Raw genomic sequence first — 19,214 nt, 5'->3', positions numbered from 1 at the left:
GTGTCTCCTAATTTGTTAGAAACCGCACCATAGCAGGAATTTTTGTTTTGTCCATGGTCATTACCGATAAAAAATTCCGGAAAAGAAGCGAGTCAGGGTTTATCCAAACGAGATCTGTCAATAGTGCAGTTTGATTTGAAAGTTTGGTTGCATGAACCGAGGATAGCGGCCGATACAGAACACTGTACTTGCAGTTCACAAGACGGATCTTTTTTCCTCGTATACGTCTTGAAATTATTTTTAAAAAGAAATGAGTATCCTCCAGTAAATATCCTAAGGAATATTCCGAAACATATTCAGTAATTTTAAATAAGTGGCGATACCCCCACACTCCTTCGGTTTGAAGTATATCCGAGAAAGAGCATTGCAAAAATACCCTTTAAATCGCAATGACACCCGGAAGAGCGAGTCTTGTTTGCTTCAGTTTGAGTGACAGTTTTCTGAAATATGGGACATGAGGTAGGATTTGAACGATATTTCATGCGAAAAACAAATGCACGTGATGAACGTGGCGCATTACTGTCCAGTTGCCATGACGACGTGCGGGTTGTTTACCCATCGGCTGCAGGCGCTGTTATCGAGTCCAAGAAACTCTTCTCGAGGAGATGCGTTTGTGGTGTTTCCTTTTGTTTCCGGCTAGAATCCTTCCAGCAACCTCAAATCGAGTATGGCTTTAAAGTGGAATAAGATTAGAAGCAAGACGGTCGAAAATGAGACGATTAAGGATATGGTGGATAACAAGAAGCTCGGGCCAAGGTGACCAATTTATTTTAATTTATAAAGAATTGCTTGGCCATTATTTATCAGGTTGTTGTAGAATTCTGCAGTGAAAAAGATGAGTCCATTTCTAAATGGACGGTTTTTAGTTTTTTCCCCTCTTTCCACTAACCGCAAGAAAATATACCTGCATGTCGCAATGAAGAATTACTACTTCTAGCTCACCCGCAAAACCACCCTTTATATGGAAACTATAATGGCATGGTACATATCGACGGTGAAACTACCAAACCACGTATCTCGGTTTGCGACGTCGCAGACTTCCTGTGATACTTCATTTTTTAAATGAAAAACTACTTAACGTCCAGTCTTGAAAATTTCTGTGATTTTTCCTCTTCGTGCGCAGATAATTCTGTGAAAATTTCAAGGAATGATATTGATTTGGTCTACTTCAAAAAAATAAAATGCGAGCGTAGATTTTTAAACACCGCAAACGAGATACGTGGTTTGGTAGTTTCACCGTCGATATTTTGTTCCTGAAATGAGACAAAAATAGTAAAAACTCATTGTTGAATGAACGAATTTAGTAACTGCATTTCACGTCACTGGTTATATTCTATTTTTGTGAACAAAGAACTAAACTAATTAACGTCTTTAAATTTTTATGTGAATAATCTGTATCGTGAAAAATACACTTTAAAAAAAATTCAAGTCGCAAAATTGTTTAGTTTTCTACTTATAAATAAATTATCACAGAATTGAAGTAGGTAGGCTAATTCCAGTTGAGTCCTTTTCGAATGTAATCAGTTCATATACATATTCATTAGTACACAGTAAGAAAAAACCTAAGTCTTGTGTTAATACGAGTATGCGGGAGGTAAAACACAAAGTAGCACAAGCTGTTGATTGATTTTTTTGGGGGTTAGTTTTTCCAGTGTTAAATCGACCAAATTTTTGGGTAAAGGTAACCAAATCTTTGTGTAATCTGCAACCCCGTTGAAATTTATTGCATGTCGTCAGCCGCCAGTATCGATTCTAAATCACATCGGTGGTAATCCAATAATGCGCTAGCCACTTGCGAGTCGCAACTTCTGAGTACGGGGAGGAAAACAAGAATACATTAGTTTGGCAATACACTTTCTTTATGATCCGATGTCTCAAAGTAACCAACAGCTTGGGTCGATTTAACACAAAATAGTGTCGAGCAACCAAGTCCTTTGGGTTGATCTGACACAAAAAAGTAACCCAAAGTAACACAGAGTAACACCAAACACGGACATTTTTAACTTTGTATGTCTTGCTCCGTGCAGCTAACGATTTTTTTTTTTTTTTTTATGAATTTTAGGATTACTGCAGAAGCTTTGAGAGCTCATTGCAAAGATAACAATTTATACTTAACACCCAAGCTCAACGATGTTTTATACCTGCATTATAAAGGTAAGCAAAACCATGTACTAAAGTTTATTATCATCCCCTAACTTTCTCCTTCCCCTATACCATACTTTCACTCTAAATTGACGGCAAAACTGCAAAAACGAGTATTTTTATTTTGGCGCTACTTAGACTTCTTGATGTAACTTATCTTTTACGAGTACTTCCCGTCATCTCGTGAAAAACTACTCTCATTTTTTTCTCTGTGTCCCTGTATGAAGGATAATATATGAACATCTTGGGCGATAATGTTGGCTTGTTCTCCTTTGATTTGAAAAGAAATGACACTTTTAGATCACCTGAAACGAGGTACGCGTTTCCGCAGCCTCACCTTCGAAATGACAACACAATGAAGAAAGTTTAGAAACACGTAACTTCACTGCGGAGGTGAAAATACTCGAGTTCGAATACATTTTGACCCCGATCGCTGTAGCTCATCAAATGTTTCAAAATTTTCCGTTCCATGTCGTAGACTTTTACATCTTACATATCTAGAAATTAAATGTTTGGTCCCATATCGTATACTTTTTCATCTCACATTTGTCGAAAATGTTTCCTCTAGGATATAGTTTAATTGAAAATCTTGACGAGTACACGGGCCTCAGATGTTTGTGGTTGGAGAACAATGCGATCCGGCGGATTGAAAACTTGAACTATCAAACAGAATTGCGGAGTTTATTCTTGCATAATAATTGCATCAGAACCATGGAGAATTTAGAACACCTGCGGCAGCTCGATACTCTGAATCTCAGCCGAAACTACATTTGTAAAATCGAAAACATAGGCAAGTATACAAATCCCTATCAATGCAGGCCATAACAGAATCAGTCATTTTGCCCATACTGCCCTGCTAAGGAAAAACGCCGTATGAACCTTCAGGCGTTGCCAAATTTCCCTTGATAAAACACGAATTTTCTGGTCAACTTATAAATATTTTTCTCCCAATTTTTCAGATAATTTTGCCAGCAATTCCATCGAAAAGTCCTGAGTATTTCAAGGGAGGATATTCATAACTTTCCTCGAAAATGAACTTTTTATCGAAGGAAATTTGGCAACTCTCGAATTTTCATACGGCGTTCTTCCTTGGCACGGCAGCAGAGGAGCCTTTCATAAATTACGTGACGCTTTGGGGAGAGGGGGGTCGAGGAGAGCGAGGAGAGCGTTACGCCATTTTAGTTTTACGTGTTAAAGGATAGGACCTACGTCGCAAAGGCGCTTCACACGGGGAGGGGGGTCGAAAAAATCTTTTAAAATCTATTTTCCAGCCCATTTTACTAATCATTGATCCGTATATTCGACACTGTGCTCTTAAGAGGGCTATGAAATTATAACGTCCAACGTTCAAGAAAAAAGGGAAGTAAGTTCAGAAAAACTCAAAATCAAGTTGCGATGCGCTAGGGATTGCTTATATTGAACATTTTGTCGTAAAGGACGTCAAAAAATATGCCGATCCCAAGTTACGGCGGTTTGAAGTTTGCTAACCAAAGAAGTGTACATCCGGCATAGAAGTAGCTACTTAAAATTTTAATCCCTCATGTTCAGGGCATGAAAATGCCGAAAATCAATGGAGCTTAACGTTTTTTTAGGCACAGACATAAAACCGCTCTCGTAACTTATATTCTACAGAACACTCCGGGGAAATTTCCCTCAGAGTCTTGAACTCGAATTCTTTGTATCTACTCGACAGATATGGTTGTGCTGATAAGAGCTTGTTTGGAGAAACTCATTTATTTCCTCCCTTCTCCTCTTATGAATTTCAAGGAGAGGAAAAAAATTGGCAAATCAATGGTTAAAAAAAGGGAATGGTAGACAAATAGGGGATATAAGGTGAGGGATAAAAAGACTTGTACATGAAAAAGAGAGGTCATTTTCGTGATTTTGGAGACTATACTTTGCCTCATCTGCTCAGCATGGCGTCAGACCCTAAACGAACGTATCATAAACTTTATAACTCATTTCACTTTGGCGTAAGTTACAACTTGCTGGAGAAAACTCACAAATTTTGAGTGACTTTTACGTAAAAGGAAAAATACTGTTAAGAATCGCTTGCACACATGTGTTAAAATCATAGAATTTTCTCACTGCCTCTGACACTTCGAGAGATTAGCGCTAAAGATACAACGTGTATTGCAAAAGTACACTCCACGAAATGAAGGCGCGTCATTGAGCGTGGAAACATACGATTCCTTCCGATAATGATAAAACTCTCAAGACAACTTACATGGTCTAATTTCTCAACAGACAAACTCCCGGTCTTGAACACTCTGGTGCTGAGTAACAACCAACTTTCGGTGTTGGAGGATGTAGAGCATTTGAAAAATTGCGATCAGCTGTCGATTTTGGATTTAGGAAACAACACCTTGCGGGATCCTCAAGTGTTGGCGGTATAAATTCAGCTTTACATTACTAAATAAATTTTGAACATAGTTTAATTGAACACGCACACATTTTGAAACGTCTTAAAGTTTATCAAATTTCCTCCCAATATAAATCGATGGCAAAACTTCCAAAGCACGTATCTCCTTTGCATTGTTTTAAAATTTCCACTGCCATTTCATAATTTTTTTTTTTTTTTTTTTTTTTTTATTTTTTTTTTATTTTTTTTTTTTTGAAAAGTAAGACGAAATCAACAATACTACTTGAATTATTCATGGAATTTTCTTCGCTCAGAAAGAAAACATCGCGGAAACTTTTAAGAATTGACGTTGAGAAGTTTTCCATTTAAAAAATAAAGTATGACAGGAAATCTGTAACGTCGCAAATCGAGAAACGTAGTTTGGAAGTTTCACTATCAAAGGTCTTGGTCCTATCCTATATAAATGCATGATAACATTCTGCATGAGTCATCTGAAAAAGTCTTAGACCAAAATTAAATATTTCAAGATCACTTTTTACCTTTAGGTATCAAAGATTTCCAATATTATTGACGTTTTATGTTTAGGCACTCTAAAATTAAACTTCACGGAACTTCTATTTCAAACTTATTTTTGCTTACTACAAAATTCGGTCGTCTTCTCATACTAATATAGTCTGATGGTATTAACTGCTGTTTTAGCAGTTATAGATGGTCAAAAATGTGTCTAAAAATCGCGAAATATTTTTCTGATTGCCCTCGTAGTTACATTTGGACTACATTTTGCAATTTGGAACTATAAATTCTAGCCCGGTTTAAAAACAACGTAAGTGCCATTCGTTTCCCTATGCAATTTAGACAAGTGTATTTCCAGAAGAGCCAGAATTTATAGTTCCGAATTGCAAAATGAAGTCCATTTGCACTCTCGAGATGTAAAGTTAATCACGAAGGCGCAGTGAAACTAGTGTCTCAACCCTGCAGGGATCACGAGACACATTTTGATGACACATTTCGCCATCTTGGCATTTTTTTATCTTTTCCGTTGACATTTTAATTAAATTTCTCTTTACCAAAAACCAAAAAAAATTAACAGATTAAGAATAGAAAATTAGTAAAATTTTACTCCGGAGCAAAAACCTCCGTGAGCTAAATGTGTAATGAGGCTCTGTGAAGGAGTTTCTTCTTTCTCTCTCTTTAAAATTCTGTGCGTGTGAAAGTAGGTAGAGAAATAACTGAGACATGTATAAATCACAACGTTGTTGATGAAAATTGAAATTTCAGGGGGGAATTGATCCCCCCTGAAATTAAAAATAATATCATCTGCCCCCCCCCCCCCATGAAACCTGGATGGTGGGGGAAAAAAGCTTCAGTCGGTATATTCTAAAATTTTTATCATGGAAGCGTCAAAATAGAGTAGAATTTTCAAAAAATTTCCGGATCTATCGAATGCAAAAATTTGAAATTATTCTTTGCTAAAAGTGAAAAAGTGTCATTTTTCTGCAAAAATTGATGGAAAATCACCATCGTGGAAGCCTCAAAATGCGTCCCAATAGATTTGAAATATCAACAATTACTTGGGGGAGGCTCCGCGGACTTCCCTCTCTACTGGAGGTATTCCATACCCGCCTGACCCCCCGGTGGTAGGAGGGCCAGGCCCCTCTAGTGGAATTACCTAGGTACGTCTATGTAAGTGCCGATGTTTTTAGATAACGATAGTTACGATTCTTCTTAAAAGTACAGGTTGCACCGGATAGCTCGAATTAACATGTTGGGCGGGGCGCTGCGCATGATCATAAATTCGAATGGTTCGGAAAAAGCCAAGAAAAACTGGGTACGTGCAGGGCCGGATTAATGTAGTGGCCACATGGGCCGCGGCCCATGGCGGGAAAATGTAGGGGGCGGCAAATTTTGTAATCTTTTTGAATGTAGGTATCAAAAAAAGAGAGAGACAAATCAGATTCAGAAAATAAAGTACAAACTAGAAAAGGCGACAAAATCTCTCAGTTCCTGAGAGTGAAAGTATAGTAATTTCTAATTTTGTCGTCTTTCGATGGTACAAGAGATAACACCTTAATTAGTCGAGTTAAGAGAGAAACTAAACACGCTATTTGGCCTGGAACGGAGCGGTGCGGCGGTCGGCATGAAACGCATAGCGCCTACAAGACTGCATGAATACTTCACGCATTGCGTCAAACACACTGCGGTCAGCAGCAGTCGGCCTGAAACTCATAGCGCCTACAAGACTGCATGGATACTTCACGCATTGCGCCAACACAGTGCGGTCGGGCAGCGGCGGAGGTTAAAATTATTAACCACATTTATGTTTGTTCTTTCATAATTTTTTCGATCGTTTTTTACAAATGGAAGGCCTTGTCCTGGAACTGAACTTTTGTTAGTGTTAACAGGGCTTACATACAAAAAATGTGCCCAACACGAGTAAACGCGTCTCATACACCCCACCTCCACTGGCACGTTCACTTGATGGTTTTTATAGATCGTATTCGACAGATCACACAGGTGAGATTATATTGTAATCGATTGGTTCAATATGTAACCACAGCCTCAAAAGTCAATTTAGGTTTCTGAGGTAACGGGTCTTATGTTATTGAATTTTTATTTTCTCGAGTACCAAATGGCAATGAAAAGTGTAATTGTTAGGAATTTTATCATTTTCAGCTTTTCCGCATTAAATCCTAAAATTTTTGTTTGAGGTTATGTTCTATTGTTTTGAAGCAAACGATACATCGAACCACTGTCGAATACGATCTATTGATGTTTCAAAACGAATGAGAAGGGGGCGGAAAATTACAGGCGGCCCATGGGCGGCAAGTAGGTAAATCTGGCCCTCGGTACGTGTTGAAAAACGGAGAAAAAGAACGACGTAGAAGGGAAGTCAGGGTAACGCTCCAAACGACCGCAGGGTAAAAATGAGCTCGGATAATACGGTTAGGTTAACAAGCATTCGAATAATCCGGTGAACACTGTGGTTTACACTCTTTATTTCCACATTATTTATTTTATAATGTTTACACATGGTATGCGCAGGTTTTTGGTTCAATGAAAAATTTACGGGTCTTGACTTTGACTGGAAATCCTGTAATCAAAACAATTCCAAGCTACAGAAAATCGTTGATATTAAATTGCGTGAGTAACAATAACTTCACAGCTATTTAATCAAAATTTGGCGAAAACTAAATTAATATGGTAGTATGGTAAAATAGAAGAACATTTCATTAAATTAAATAAAATCCTCTTTTCCTTTTCTTCCAAGAACATTAATTCGAAGTGAAGACTTTCTTTTTTTAAAATTATTATTATTGTTATTTGGAGACTTTTTTTCGTGAAATATTTTTTCTCTAGATACAGTTGAATTTTTCTTTTATGGAAAGATAATTAAATTTGTCATTGATGAAGAAATTATATTTCTTCGAATTGGAGGAAACTCATATAAATTTTTTAAGAAAAAATTATTTTCCTCGAAAAATATATCTTTGAATACAAAATAATTTCTCTTAATTTTAAAGCAATCTACTTTATGTTAATAAGTCGAGCTTCAATTCCATTCCATGCCTCAAATCTGACATTTTTTGAGGGCGTACATTTTATTTATTTATTTTTTTTTTAAATTTTTTTTTATTATTTTATGTTACCATACCGTGAATCGCCGCAAAGTACGACATTTCGTGCTTCTCTTGACGCGAGGACATGAGCACCCCTATTTGAACATGAGATCTGAAAAACGCATAGAGTCATACGGACTATATTCTCCAATATATGGAACTACTAATTCTGGCTCTTCAGTTAAATCACGTTTGCGTCTAGGGAAACTGATGACACATATACGGTGTATCTAAAATCTAGGTTACGGACCTAAGAGATCAAGTGGTACATAATGGTGCAAACAAGAATTAGACGTTGCAATAAAGTCATTGCATGAGTTGAAAAATGTCTGTGCTGCCATGTAATTATCCATGTTCTCCGTTTTTCGTTTCAGAAACATTTACAATACTTGGATGGACGACCAGTATTTTCAAGAGACCGACTCTGCGCAGAAGCATGGTAACTAGCCCAAATTTTCAGAACTCTCAGGAGTCAAAATTATCAAAAAGCATACAAACTCGTATTTTAGTTACTGTTTTTGTTTTCACTTTTTCATACATGCCTCCCTATCTCCCTATCTGCCTTTAAAATGTGCATTCAAATGTTTGAATTTCAAACTAATCATTTACACCTTCGTTTGTCAGTTAGTTAGTCAGTTATTTAGTTAGGCCTTGTCTCCATGGGACGTTTTATTGGATTTGTCTCAGGGAAAAACCTCACCTGCGAAGTTGGGAAAAATATTGAGTCAGTCAATACTAATCACAGTGCCAACTAAGAGTTATCGTGAAGTTCCAGGAACAACTTTAAAAGAAGAATTTTGTTGCGTTGTTTAACGGCAAAAAAGCCCAGAAGTTTAATTCCTGCGATTTGAACGTCCTGTGGAGACAAGGCGTTAGTTAGTTAGTTAGTTAGTTATGCGCTTATCGCGATACTACATAAAGCTAGATAGACAAGAAGTAATGTATGTATGAGCCGCTTTTACGGCGCGCTAGGGCGCTCTGCGACGCCTATTCTCCACAGGAATCTGTCATGGTAGAGATCCTCCGGAAGCTGGCATCTCTCCATCTCTTCATGGATGCCCTCTACCCACCGTTTGGCTGGACGCCCTCTCCGTCGCCTACCTGGGGGGACCCACTCCAACACCTTCTTCGGCAACCTGGTATCAGCCATTCTCTGCACATGCCCATACCATACCAATTGCTTGGTCATGATATCGTGCACAATCGTCCCCTCAACGCCCATTATCTCTCGGACACGTTCATTCCTGACACGTTCTCTCCTCGAGATTCCAGCCGATCTTCGCCAGAAATCCATCTCGGTCGCCTTGAGCATTTCTTGGGTCCGCTTCTTCAACTGCCACACTTCACTGCCATAGGTGATAATAGGCTTGACAACCGAGTTATAAATCCTCTTCTTGTTGTCTTTGGAAATCCTTTGGTCCCAAAGGATCCCATTAAGCATGGCGACGGCTTTCCGTCCTAGAAGATTACGGTCCCGAATGGCCTGATCCAGCTTCCCATCCGAAGTCAGCTTCACCCCCAGGTACCTACTTGTATTGTTCGCAACTTTCTATATGTTGACCATCCTCCAGGACTATGCTTTGCTGAGCACCTCCGACTGACATCTTTTTGTCTTACGGACACTAACCTCGAGGCCCCATTTGCGGTACTCCTCCACCAACTTCCGGGTCATATACTCCGCGTCATCGTGATCTTGACTTATGACTACCTGGTCGTCAGCAAAGCATAGCGTGAACAGTGTTTCCTGGTCATTCAAAGGGACGCCCATGCCGGCACACTTTCTTTTCCATTCCTTCAGAACGTGCTCTAGATATATCTTAAACAGCGTCGGTGACAGACAACATCCCTGCTTAAGCCCCTTGGTGACAAAAAAACCGTCTGAAAGCCTTCCTTGGCACTTGATTCTAGCAAAAGTCCCCCGATAAAACTGCTTGACTGCCCCAATAAGTCCTTTACTAAAACCAGTTTCTTCTAGGACTTCCCAAAGTTTCACAAGAGGAATACTATCATAAGCCTTTTCAATATCCAAAAACACTAAATGAAGCTCCTGGCCAACAATTCTCTTCTTTTCGGTTAACTGGGTAACACAGAACAGATGATCAGCGGTAGACCGACCAGCCCTAAAACCTGCTTGCTCCTCCGCCTCGAACGGGGTCCACTCCTCTTCGATCTTCGCTTTCAACACTTTTCCATAAATTTTACTTATCGTTCCTGTCACCGCTAACCCTCTGTAGTTCCCACAGTCATCCTTCCTTCCTTTTTTATGCGACGCTGTTATCCAGGCCTCTTTCCACTCTTTCGGGATGTCATCACCGTCAATGCACTTCTGCAGCAAATCCCTGAGATGGTTAACCAACTTGCCAGTCCCACATTTAATTAACTCGGCTGGAATGTTTCCTGGCCCAGGAGCTCTTCCATTCATCAATTCCCTGATTGCTTTGACCACCTCCTCAACTCGAATTTCCATTGAGTGATCCTCGACTATATTTTCAGCATTCCCCGTTTGAAACTCTGGTCGTCCTTCCGTCAATAATTTACTAAAATGTTCGTCAAGCTGTGAGATTGTTATCGGAGATATAATGTCCCGTTTCATGTCCCTTCTTAGGCCTTTGATCAGCTTCCAGCTCTCAGCACTCTTCCTTCCCCCCAGGTATGTGTCAATCCTTGAGCAGTTGGTCTCCCAAGACTCGTTTTTCTTCCTGGTGATTAAAAGACGAACCCTCGCCTGGGCTTTCCTATACGCGCCGCGGGTGTCTGCAGTCCTAGAAGCCAGATAGTCATGGTACTTCCTACGCTTTTCTTCAATTACCTCCTCTACCTCTTTGTCCCACCAGTAGGGTTTCTGTACATCCTTGCTTTCATTACACATACCCAGGGCTTCCTTCGCAGCTGAATGTATACAACTTTTGATGAACTGGTACAACTCTTCTGCAGTATCGAAAGTTTCTACTCCCAGTTTCTCATCCAGCCGCTTCCTGTAGAGCGCTTTCACGCTTTCATGCTGTAAGCTATCGATGTTGTAGTGCACTTGTTCGATCTTCGTTCCTTGTGGCTGGCACTTCTGATGTTGCAAGGTATTCCTCAGCCCATACTTAACCGGAAATGCAATCTCCGCCTTGAGAAAATGGTGATCACTACCACAGGAGAACCCCCGGCAAACTCTTACTTGTTGAACCTTCGTGGTACTCGTTTGCCTGGTGACCGCGTAGTCGATGATTGACTTCAGCCCCCGAGTTTGCTGAACCCATGTGTACTTATGGATATCTCGATGTTGGTAGAATCCGTTCAGTATTTTCAACTCGTTTTGTTCACACATATCACTGATGCGTGCACCGTTGTCATTCATCGCCTCTTCACCGAAAGGTCCAACAACTTTAGAACCATTCCTTCGTCCGGTTCTACCATTCAAATCTCCCATGATAATGACCTCCCTTGTCCTCCCAACCCTCAGAACCTCGTCGTTGAGTTGCTCAAAGAACTGATCCTTTAGATTGACGGGAGCATCATCATTCACACCATATACTCCTAACAGGGCCACCTTGTGACCATGCAGTGTAAGATGCATTCTGATGATCCGCTGGTCTACTGCTTCCCAAGTAGTTATAGACGGACGCAAACTTTTCCGGATAAGTATGGCGACTCCTTGCTGTGCGCGTTGATCTTTACTGACACCACTATAGAACAGATCATAACATCCTAAGTTTTCTGACCCTGTGCCTTTCTTTTTCGTTTCTGTTAACACGGCGACATCTACATTATACTTTTTTACCTCCGATACAACCTCTGTCAGTTTATTAGAAATGCCCTGTACATTCCATGTCCCAAAAACCATTGTCCTTTTCCGTAGTTTGTGTCGCAAAATCCGTTTTTTTCCATTATCACCGAGGCTATCTTTATTAGGCTTTTTAACATTAAGTTTTTTCCGGGTATCGGGGAGTTAGCCCGATGCTCCAACCCCCAACCTGGAGGACCAGGGTTTGCTTTTGGAGTACCGTCTCCTAGACAGGCTGCTTTCACCACAGCTATGAGCCCTGTCTGCCCCTCTGATGAGTGGTTCATACGCCATGAAGCCGGTGACCATCTCCACCCCCCTTTGAGGCAGGGGCTACCAGCTGGGGTCCGCAGGCTTGCTAAACCTGTAGACAAGAAGTAATACTTTGTTTTTAGCCACGAGATTGACTGAAGAATTCGGTATTTTCACACATTAAGATGTGTCGCAAAAACGATTAATTTATCTTAATAAGTCCATGCTTTAGCTAATAATAGCTGTCAAATTTTCCTAGGGAGAGAGGTGGTGCAGAGGAAGAACAGAAAATGAGGCAACAGTTGAATGAACAAGAGCAAAGAGCGTTGACGGAGAGTTTTAAAGGTAAAGTACCCATTCCTGCAATTTTACTATCTTTGCAGGAAAACGGTTGAATTATAGAATGAAAAGAAAAAGAGGGAAGAAATAAAATAATAATAAAAAAATACTTCGCACACGTGAAAACTATAGGTCCTGATTGCTGAGACTTACAGATAAGCAAAAATAATGCCAATATCCACCTAGCCATCTCAAAAAAATATATATATATATTTTAAGGCTAATTCGTCTACTGAGTTGTGTATATACGTTAGTTCATGAATACGATTCAAGTTCCCTGTTGATAAAGTCAAGAAGCAAAGAATCCGCGCACTGATAGAAATATTTGTGTTCTTGTGTTACTTGTGGTCAATATATAGGAAGTGAAACACAAACCATCATACATTTTGTGCAAATTTTGATGTAGCACATGCAGATTTTGGTAAAGATTTTTTTTTATAAATATATCGAGGCAATGAAATTACACTCGTGATAATCCTACCAATAAGTAAGAAGTTGAAAGGATCATTCATCAATTTCGTTCAGCTTTCGGCTTTTCCTTTTCTTAAAATCAAGTTTTAGTTCTTTTTTTCTTTTTACAGCGCTGGTAAAACTTAGAGACGACAGGAGAGCCAACAATGAGTCTCAAGAGCCAGAGAAGACAGCTCAAGATGATTCAGCGCAACGAGATCAGGAGTGTGAGGACCCAAAAGAATCCCCTGAAAATGAAGTTGCATGCGAAAGTACGGGCGAGGAGGGGAAATGCACAAAGTCCCAAGAAGACGACATTGAGGACTCGGAAAAGATTCTCTCAGAAAGCTCCTCAGACCTTAAAAAGGTGGAAACACTCGATACGACAGACGACAGCTCAAATGGTTGGACGAGAACAACCACAAAATGTAACTGTAGACACTGGGGATTATCAAGCGAGAGCGAGAGAGAGGGTCATGAATTCAAGAGTTGCGGCCCGTGCCACGCTGAAAAATTAAGAGCAGAAAGATCATCACCCGAACACGATGGAAATCGAGATACAGAGAACGACAACGTTCTAAAACCTGCAACCAAATACAGGATTGTCGAGGGGGTGGTTCAGAGGATAGAGGACCAAAACACCAATCAGATCATCGGATCTGATGTCAAAAGCAGAAGACTGTCCCCGATTCAAACCTCATGCACCGATAAAAACATCCAGGACCTGAACGAGATGGACTATGCTCAAATGCGGATTTTACACTCTGACGCTAATCATCACCCCCTCGAGTTGAAGAAAATCCAATGTCCAGATGAGCTCATTATTGAACGACAGCTAAGTCATGAGCTTATGATGAAAGAAACCGGCCAAAACCCTAGCATTCGAAAGCTCTCTCCAATCAACGGAAAATCCAAAATCCAAGAACTCACCGAAGTGGAGCAAAAACCTCGGGGTGAATACAACGAGGGGATCCAAACTTTAAGCGAGTCTGCGCCCTTCTACAAATCGAATACAAGTGCGAAGAAGTCTATGAGAGTAAAAAATGACTCTCTCTTATTTTTAGAAGACAAGTTAGAACAGCCTCACACAAAAACAGGAATTTTTAGCAGTGCTGGTGACACCGTTTCGGGTATTTTTTCGAATTCTGGTCCTGACGGGAGAGCAGGATCTCTCAGCGCCGGGCTGAAAAACGGACTTTTTCAATTCTCGAAACAGGAGACACGACCGCAGACTGGTGATCTGGAGAAGCGTGGGGTCAAATTCAAGAGAGATTTCGTGCAAGAATTGTCGTCTACAGATTTGGAGAGAGTTCCTCCTGAAAATGAAAGTTCTAAAAAAGACGATGGAGATGAAGCGCTAGAGGATGGTCGTCATTTTTCGTTCGAGAAGGCTGTGGACTCGGAGGTTGTATCAGGGCCGTTCGTGATAAGTGTGAAGCGAAAATCGTCTCCTCCTAATGGCTCATCGAGGGTTAAATCAAGTGAGCTCAAAGACCAACTTCAAGATACATCTGATCGCGACAAAAATTATAATTTAAATGAGCCGAAACAAATTAATCGAGAAGTCTCTGAGATAGGGAAATTCATAGAGACAGTTTCGACTCCGTCGCAGTCGCAACTTTCAGCGGAGGTGAAACAAAAAGACGTAAAATGTCCAGAGATGAGCTCCTTTGATGCAAATGAGCGGGTCTGGGAAGATGGAGGATCGGCAGATGGTCAGAGTCCCATCCTCGACGAAAGCACGGACGCTGAAATTATCTGCGGGCCGACTTCGATGAACTGCTCAAAGACATCCAAAGATCAGGATCCACCTTCTACGAACAGATGTAAGAGCGGAAGTGCGGTGAGCCAGTTTCCGCCTGTTACCGAAGGTGTGATTCATCGCAAGGAAAAAAGAGCGCGTGCAGAAATGATTGACGTCGATGAACTCCAACAGAAACTGCTCGAAAACGACCGGGAGGCGAAGTTTGAAATTTCAATGCATAAGGTGAATCGTAAGTGAAGCGTCAGAGGTTGCTTTATTTATTAATTTTTTAGTTAAGAAATTTATTTTAGACTGAATTCTGTTATTCTGACTGAATAAGACTGTTATCCTGAAAGTTCCTCTTCGGAGGCGAAGTATCGATGTGTCTGGGCATTGAAAGCTCCCTCTGGCAGATGGGATATGATATTGTAACTAAACTGTAACTGAACCGAGTTTATCAGAGCGGAACCAACCCACATTTCTGAAAAATGGACTCAAGGATGTTTTCGAGTTCCGCTAGCCGTATATTTTCTCCTGCCAAAAACTGAAAGTCGAAAAACAGAAATTGGTTTGTGAAAAGAGGCGTTAAAGTTTATTTTCTTTATTGAGCCTTATGCAGGAAGAAGACTTCAAACCTCTTTTTCTCAGTTTCAAATTAATGTGGGTTGGTTCCTTTTTGATGAACTTGGTCCAACTAAACAACTTGTAACTAAACAAAGAAGCACAACCAAACAATCGCATAGCTCCATTTCAGCTTTCAGCCTGAGTTTTTTTAGCTCTTATTGCCGTGTTACCTATTCGTTTACAACAACTTTTGATTTTTTGTAAACACCGAGAAAAACAGCTGGAAAACAATGAGCTACCAGACTAGGCGAAACTGATCATTCAGTGGATGCTGTAATAGCACAAAAGTCTTTCTTAGTTTTAGTAATTAATGAATATCACAGGTGAGAACAGCCCTATTTGATTTCTAAGGAAATAAATGTCTCCCGCCCAAAGAACGATTTTTGAAGTCCCTTTCAGGTTTATTGAGAATACGAACACCTTAATTCTTCCAAAAATGTCAGTCACGGCCATTTTGCTCCAAGTCACTTATACAGGCTTCACATTGCACCATGTTGAGGTATATTTACAAAATGCTTCATTTTGAGGAAGTTTCTTTTCCTCTTTTTTTTTAGATAATTACTTACCTACTAGACTGACACGAGTTAGATGTCAAAGTTCTCAATGACTGAAACTTGCTTATTTGACTTTTGTGAGAATATAAACATCTTTCTGACTCGGATCCATTCCTATTAATTGTTGATTTCATAAAAGAATGTGTGATAAAAAAAAATGATAACGAGGTAAGAATGAGGGATATCGATACAACTTTTTAAAGTCAGATGGTAAGGGTCCGATCGAGATAGTTCAGTTCAACACCCAGAAGGAGTGAATAGAATAACTTTTCTCATTGTAGCTATATCCGCAAATTGTGTCACCACTACAATAAAATCTGCTAATCGTGAACCTCACTCGGGCTTTACGAATGAGCGGCGCGAGCCACTCGCAGCTCATACAAAGCGGATGCAAAATCAGGAGACAGGCGTATAGACACGTCTGAAGTAACCTATGAAGAAAACACTCTTTGAGTCATTTTTTGGTTCATTCATTAATACGTGAAAACGTAAGCGTATTTCCTCGTAACATCCGAAGATTCATCGGTGTCGAGACACTTTTCCTCGTTTCCTTCTAAATCTGCTTCATCTGCTTCGTGCTCATTCAAAATGAGGATTTAAACCTACTTGGTGTAATTTGCTGATGAGCACTGGCGCACGGTGGATCGAGTCAATAGGAGAGGTCGGACAAAATTTGGAAACTTTAAAAGCTCATAACTCCGTCTATACAAAACTTTTAGAACCTAAAAGCGGTTCCATTGGTTTTCTCGTGAAATTATCTTCCCGAACCACCCCTTAAGGTTTGTAATGTGACGAATTAAACATCAAAATTTGCAGTCTCATTAAAAAATTTCATTCCCGACCTCTCTAATTGACTCGATCCACTGTGCGGCGTGGACAGGAATTTTTCATGGTTCGGGAGGAGGGGGCCTCCTTGTCAACAAATTTGTAACTATCACGAAAAATGACGATTCTGGGGGAGAAATTTTCTAGTTCTGTGGCAGAGAGGGGGGGGGGGGGTGTCACAGCTTTCGGGTCCTCCAGGTGCCCCCTCCCGGGCATGGCAAGCCACTGCCTTACAGTGAATCCATACGGACGAACCCTAGTAGCACATCTGAAAATTTATACATATAATATACATATAATATAGAGCATTCTATAATATATGTTTAATATATATCTTTTATAAGTATAAAATATATATAATATATTTTGAGCTGAGGGTTGAAAAGGTCATTCTATATTATATGCATATTATATGTATACTATATGTACAATATATTTATAATATATGTATAATATAAAATTTTAGAATACATATATTATAGTTATAAAAAACGTATAAAAATATATATATTATATTTATAATCTATGTATAATATAATGTCAAAAATTCCTTGGGTTCTGGGGAGGGAGGGAGGGTAGGTAGTCGGTAGGGATTTTTCATTGTTGGAGGGCAGGGGGGATCGGTACTACACGCCTTTTTCTCACTTCCCCAGGGGTACAATGCAAGAGTTTTTCTAACGAGCTATACTCCTCAACTTTGAAATGGGGGGGGGGGGGGGAGATTTTTTTTTTACTTCTTGGTAAATACCCCCAGGAAATTTTTCTTTTTCCTTAAGAGAATACTCCTCCCCTCCCCCACCCCAGGAAAAATTCCTCCCGCCACCCCTAGAAAATATGTCTCCCTGTCGGACGAATTAATATAATTGTGCTCTCCATAACCCGAGAAAATTTCCCCCCTCCAAAAAAAAAGATTTTTCTTCCAAATTCAATTGTCTCCCCCCCCCCCATTTTTTTCTCCGTCCCCCCAAAAAATAACGTGTTCTCCAGTGTAGCTTTTTGGAGGTGAAACTGAAAGTCCCCAAAATTTGCAGGGTTCAAGAGTTAGAATATGTATTACAGTCTTACTAGTTTCCACTGGAGGAACTTAAAATTGAATTTTGCACGTACGTACTACGGGCACAGCTGTGACGGTTAGTGCCAATCTATGAATATACATGCATCACTAAAAATGCGATTTATTGTCCCATTATAATTTCTACGGCACAGCTAAAAATGAACCATTCTGATTGCTAGGAATAGGATCGCGGAAAATTTGAACAGCGCGCCAGTCCGTGTACCTTTCTACGTCACAGCAAATCTTCAAGATGGCTGCCATCAAGCCAGCGGTTCAACCAACGGCAACGGCCAACGGTTTTCCAATCCACAATCCACATCCACTTCATTTTGACCGTTGGCGTGTAATTACTGAAAGTGTAGTATCAAGTACCTGTGTAATGTAATTCGTAATTTCACAAATGTGTGGTTCGGTTCATAGATACTTACCAGTCTCATTACTATTTTGGGGATCTGTGGTTTTGTTTCGTGAATTCGTGATGAATGGTTTGCTACCCTAGGGTAAATGGTCGAATGAGCTCTAAAGCTCGAACTAAAACTCAATTCTATGTGCTCCTGGCTCCTTCAGAGGCCGCGAGAATTCTTTGGTTCTGTATTGTGTGTCTTTTTTCTCTGTAATTCTCAATTATTTCTTTCAAAAACACCGATCAAAGCAACTTCACGTGCTCAGTGATTTAGAAGCCTCTGGCGTGAACATCTTCATCTGATCTTCTTAACCTAATCTGTGGTACCTACATAACACAATCATACTCGTTGAAATCTGATTAGGAAAATTTTCTGGTTCTGTAAGTTTCCATGTGCATCAGTTATTACCTTTTACCCAATCTCTCTAGGAGTAATGGCTGTATCTATGTTCCTCTACAGGCGCTAATTCCATTGTTCGTATGACTTTCAGCAACTCCTCTCTGGTTATTATTGCATAAGCACATACATGGTGTTCTCCTTAAGCTAGTTCATGGTAATGTCATCCAATCATTATCACATTCGGGTAATGAGAGCAGGAAGATAAGAGAGAGCCGTAGCAGGTATTTCAGTTATAAGCAACACAGCTTGCAGCCTGACGCATTCTTTCAGCACTGCAAGCTAGGCTCTGTTCGCATCAGTGAACAAGAAGCATTACCAGAAGTATTCTAAAATTGATAATGGGGCATTCACCAAAATTAAGGTGCGCCTTCTCTTAAATTGCTTCATTGAAGTATATTCACATGATACCGCAGTGGGAGTAGAGCCCGCTCATTGGAACAGAGCCATCGTATGCTGAGAAAAATGTCAATCTCTGCTCAGTTCTGAATCAGCACTACTTAACAGGTTAATTCATGCAGTCAGATGGCACTATACAGGTACTGATGGGTGATGACATAAACAATACTTGACTTTAGTCTCAATTTGTGATGGCTTTTGTTCTAAGCCTATAACCGTGTATAATGCCCTTGATGAGAGTTAATCAATGCCTATTTGATGATGGGTGTAAATCTATCGG

The 19,214-nt window shown here is 40.1% G+C and overlaps 2 protein-coding genes across 2 annotated transcripts; both read left to right on the top strand.

Annotated features, from left to right (window-relative positions):
• The first annotated feature begins 457 nt into the window (after positions 1–457).
• Positions 458–3,832, top strand: LOC140226090 (uncharacterized). Its single transcript, XM_072306560.1, has 3 exons — positions 458–756; positions 2,063–2,154; positions 2,711–3,832. Exons 1-3 carry the CDS (start codon positions 668–670, stop codon positions 2,965–2,967), a joined length of 438 nt encoding a protein of 145 aa, XP_072162661.1. The 5' UTR covers positions 458–667; the 3' UTR covers positions 2,968–3,832.
• A 511-nt stretch (positions 3,833–4,343) lies between these two features.
• On the top strand, positions 4,344–15,956 carry LOC109044760 (defective transmitter release). Its single transcript, XM_019062609.2, has 5 exons — positions 4,344–4,532; positions 7,547–7,645; positions 8,496–8,560; positions 12,405–12,490; positions 13,066–15,956. Exons 1-5 carry the CDS (start codon positions 4,344–4,346, stop codon positions 14,934–14,936), a joined length of 2,310 nt encoding a protein of 769 aa, XP_018918154.2. The 3' UTR covers positions 14,937–15,956.
• The last annotated feature ends 3,258 nt before the right edge of the window (positions 15,957–19,214 follow it).

This window comes from Bemisia tabaci, chromosome 1, assembly GCF_918797505.1.
Source record: "Bemisia tabaci chromosome 1, PGI_BMITA_v3".
NCBI classification, from domain to species: Eukaryota; Metazoa; Arthropoda; class Insecta; order Hemiptera; family Aleyrodidae; genus Bemisia; species Bemisia tabaci.
The sequence above is the reverse complement of the archived record's forward strand: the minus strand, read 5'-3'. Positions and strand labels throughout refer to the sequence as shown.

What these genes read in the sequence shown, in the direction of transcription:
- LOC109044760 (XM_019062609.2), top strand. Translation starts at nt 4,344, where the DNA reads ATGATAAAACTCTCAAGACAACTTACATGGTCTAATTTCTCAACAGAC. An exon ending in GGGATCCTCAAGTGTTGGCG is followed by an intron (nt 4,533 to 7,546) that starts GTATAAATTCAG and finishes TGGTATGCGCAG; the next exon opens with GTTTTTGGTTCAATGAAAAA. An exon ending in GTTGACGGAGAGTTTTAAAG is followed by an intron (nt 12,491 to 13,065) that starts GTAAAGTACCCA and finishes TTCTTTTTACAG; the next exon opens with CGCTGGTAAAACTTAGAGAC.
- LOC140226090 (XM_072306560.1), top strand. Translation starts at nt 668, where the DNA reads ATGGCTTTAAAGTGGAATAAGATTAGAAGCAAGACGGTCGAAAATGAG. An exon ending in AACAAGAAGCTCGGGCCAAG is followed by an intron (nt 757 to 2,062) that starts GTGACCAATTTA and finishes TATGAATTTTAG; the next exon opens with GATTACTGCAGAAGCTTTGA. An exon ending in TTTATACCTGCATTATAAAG is followed by an intron (nt 2,155 to 2,710) that starts GTAAGCAAAACC and finishes TGTTTCCTCTAG; the next exon opens with GATATAGTTTAATTGAAAAT.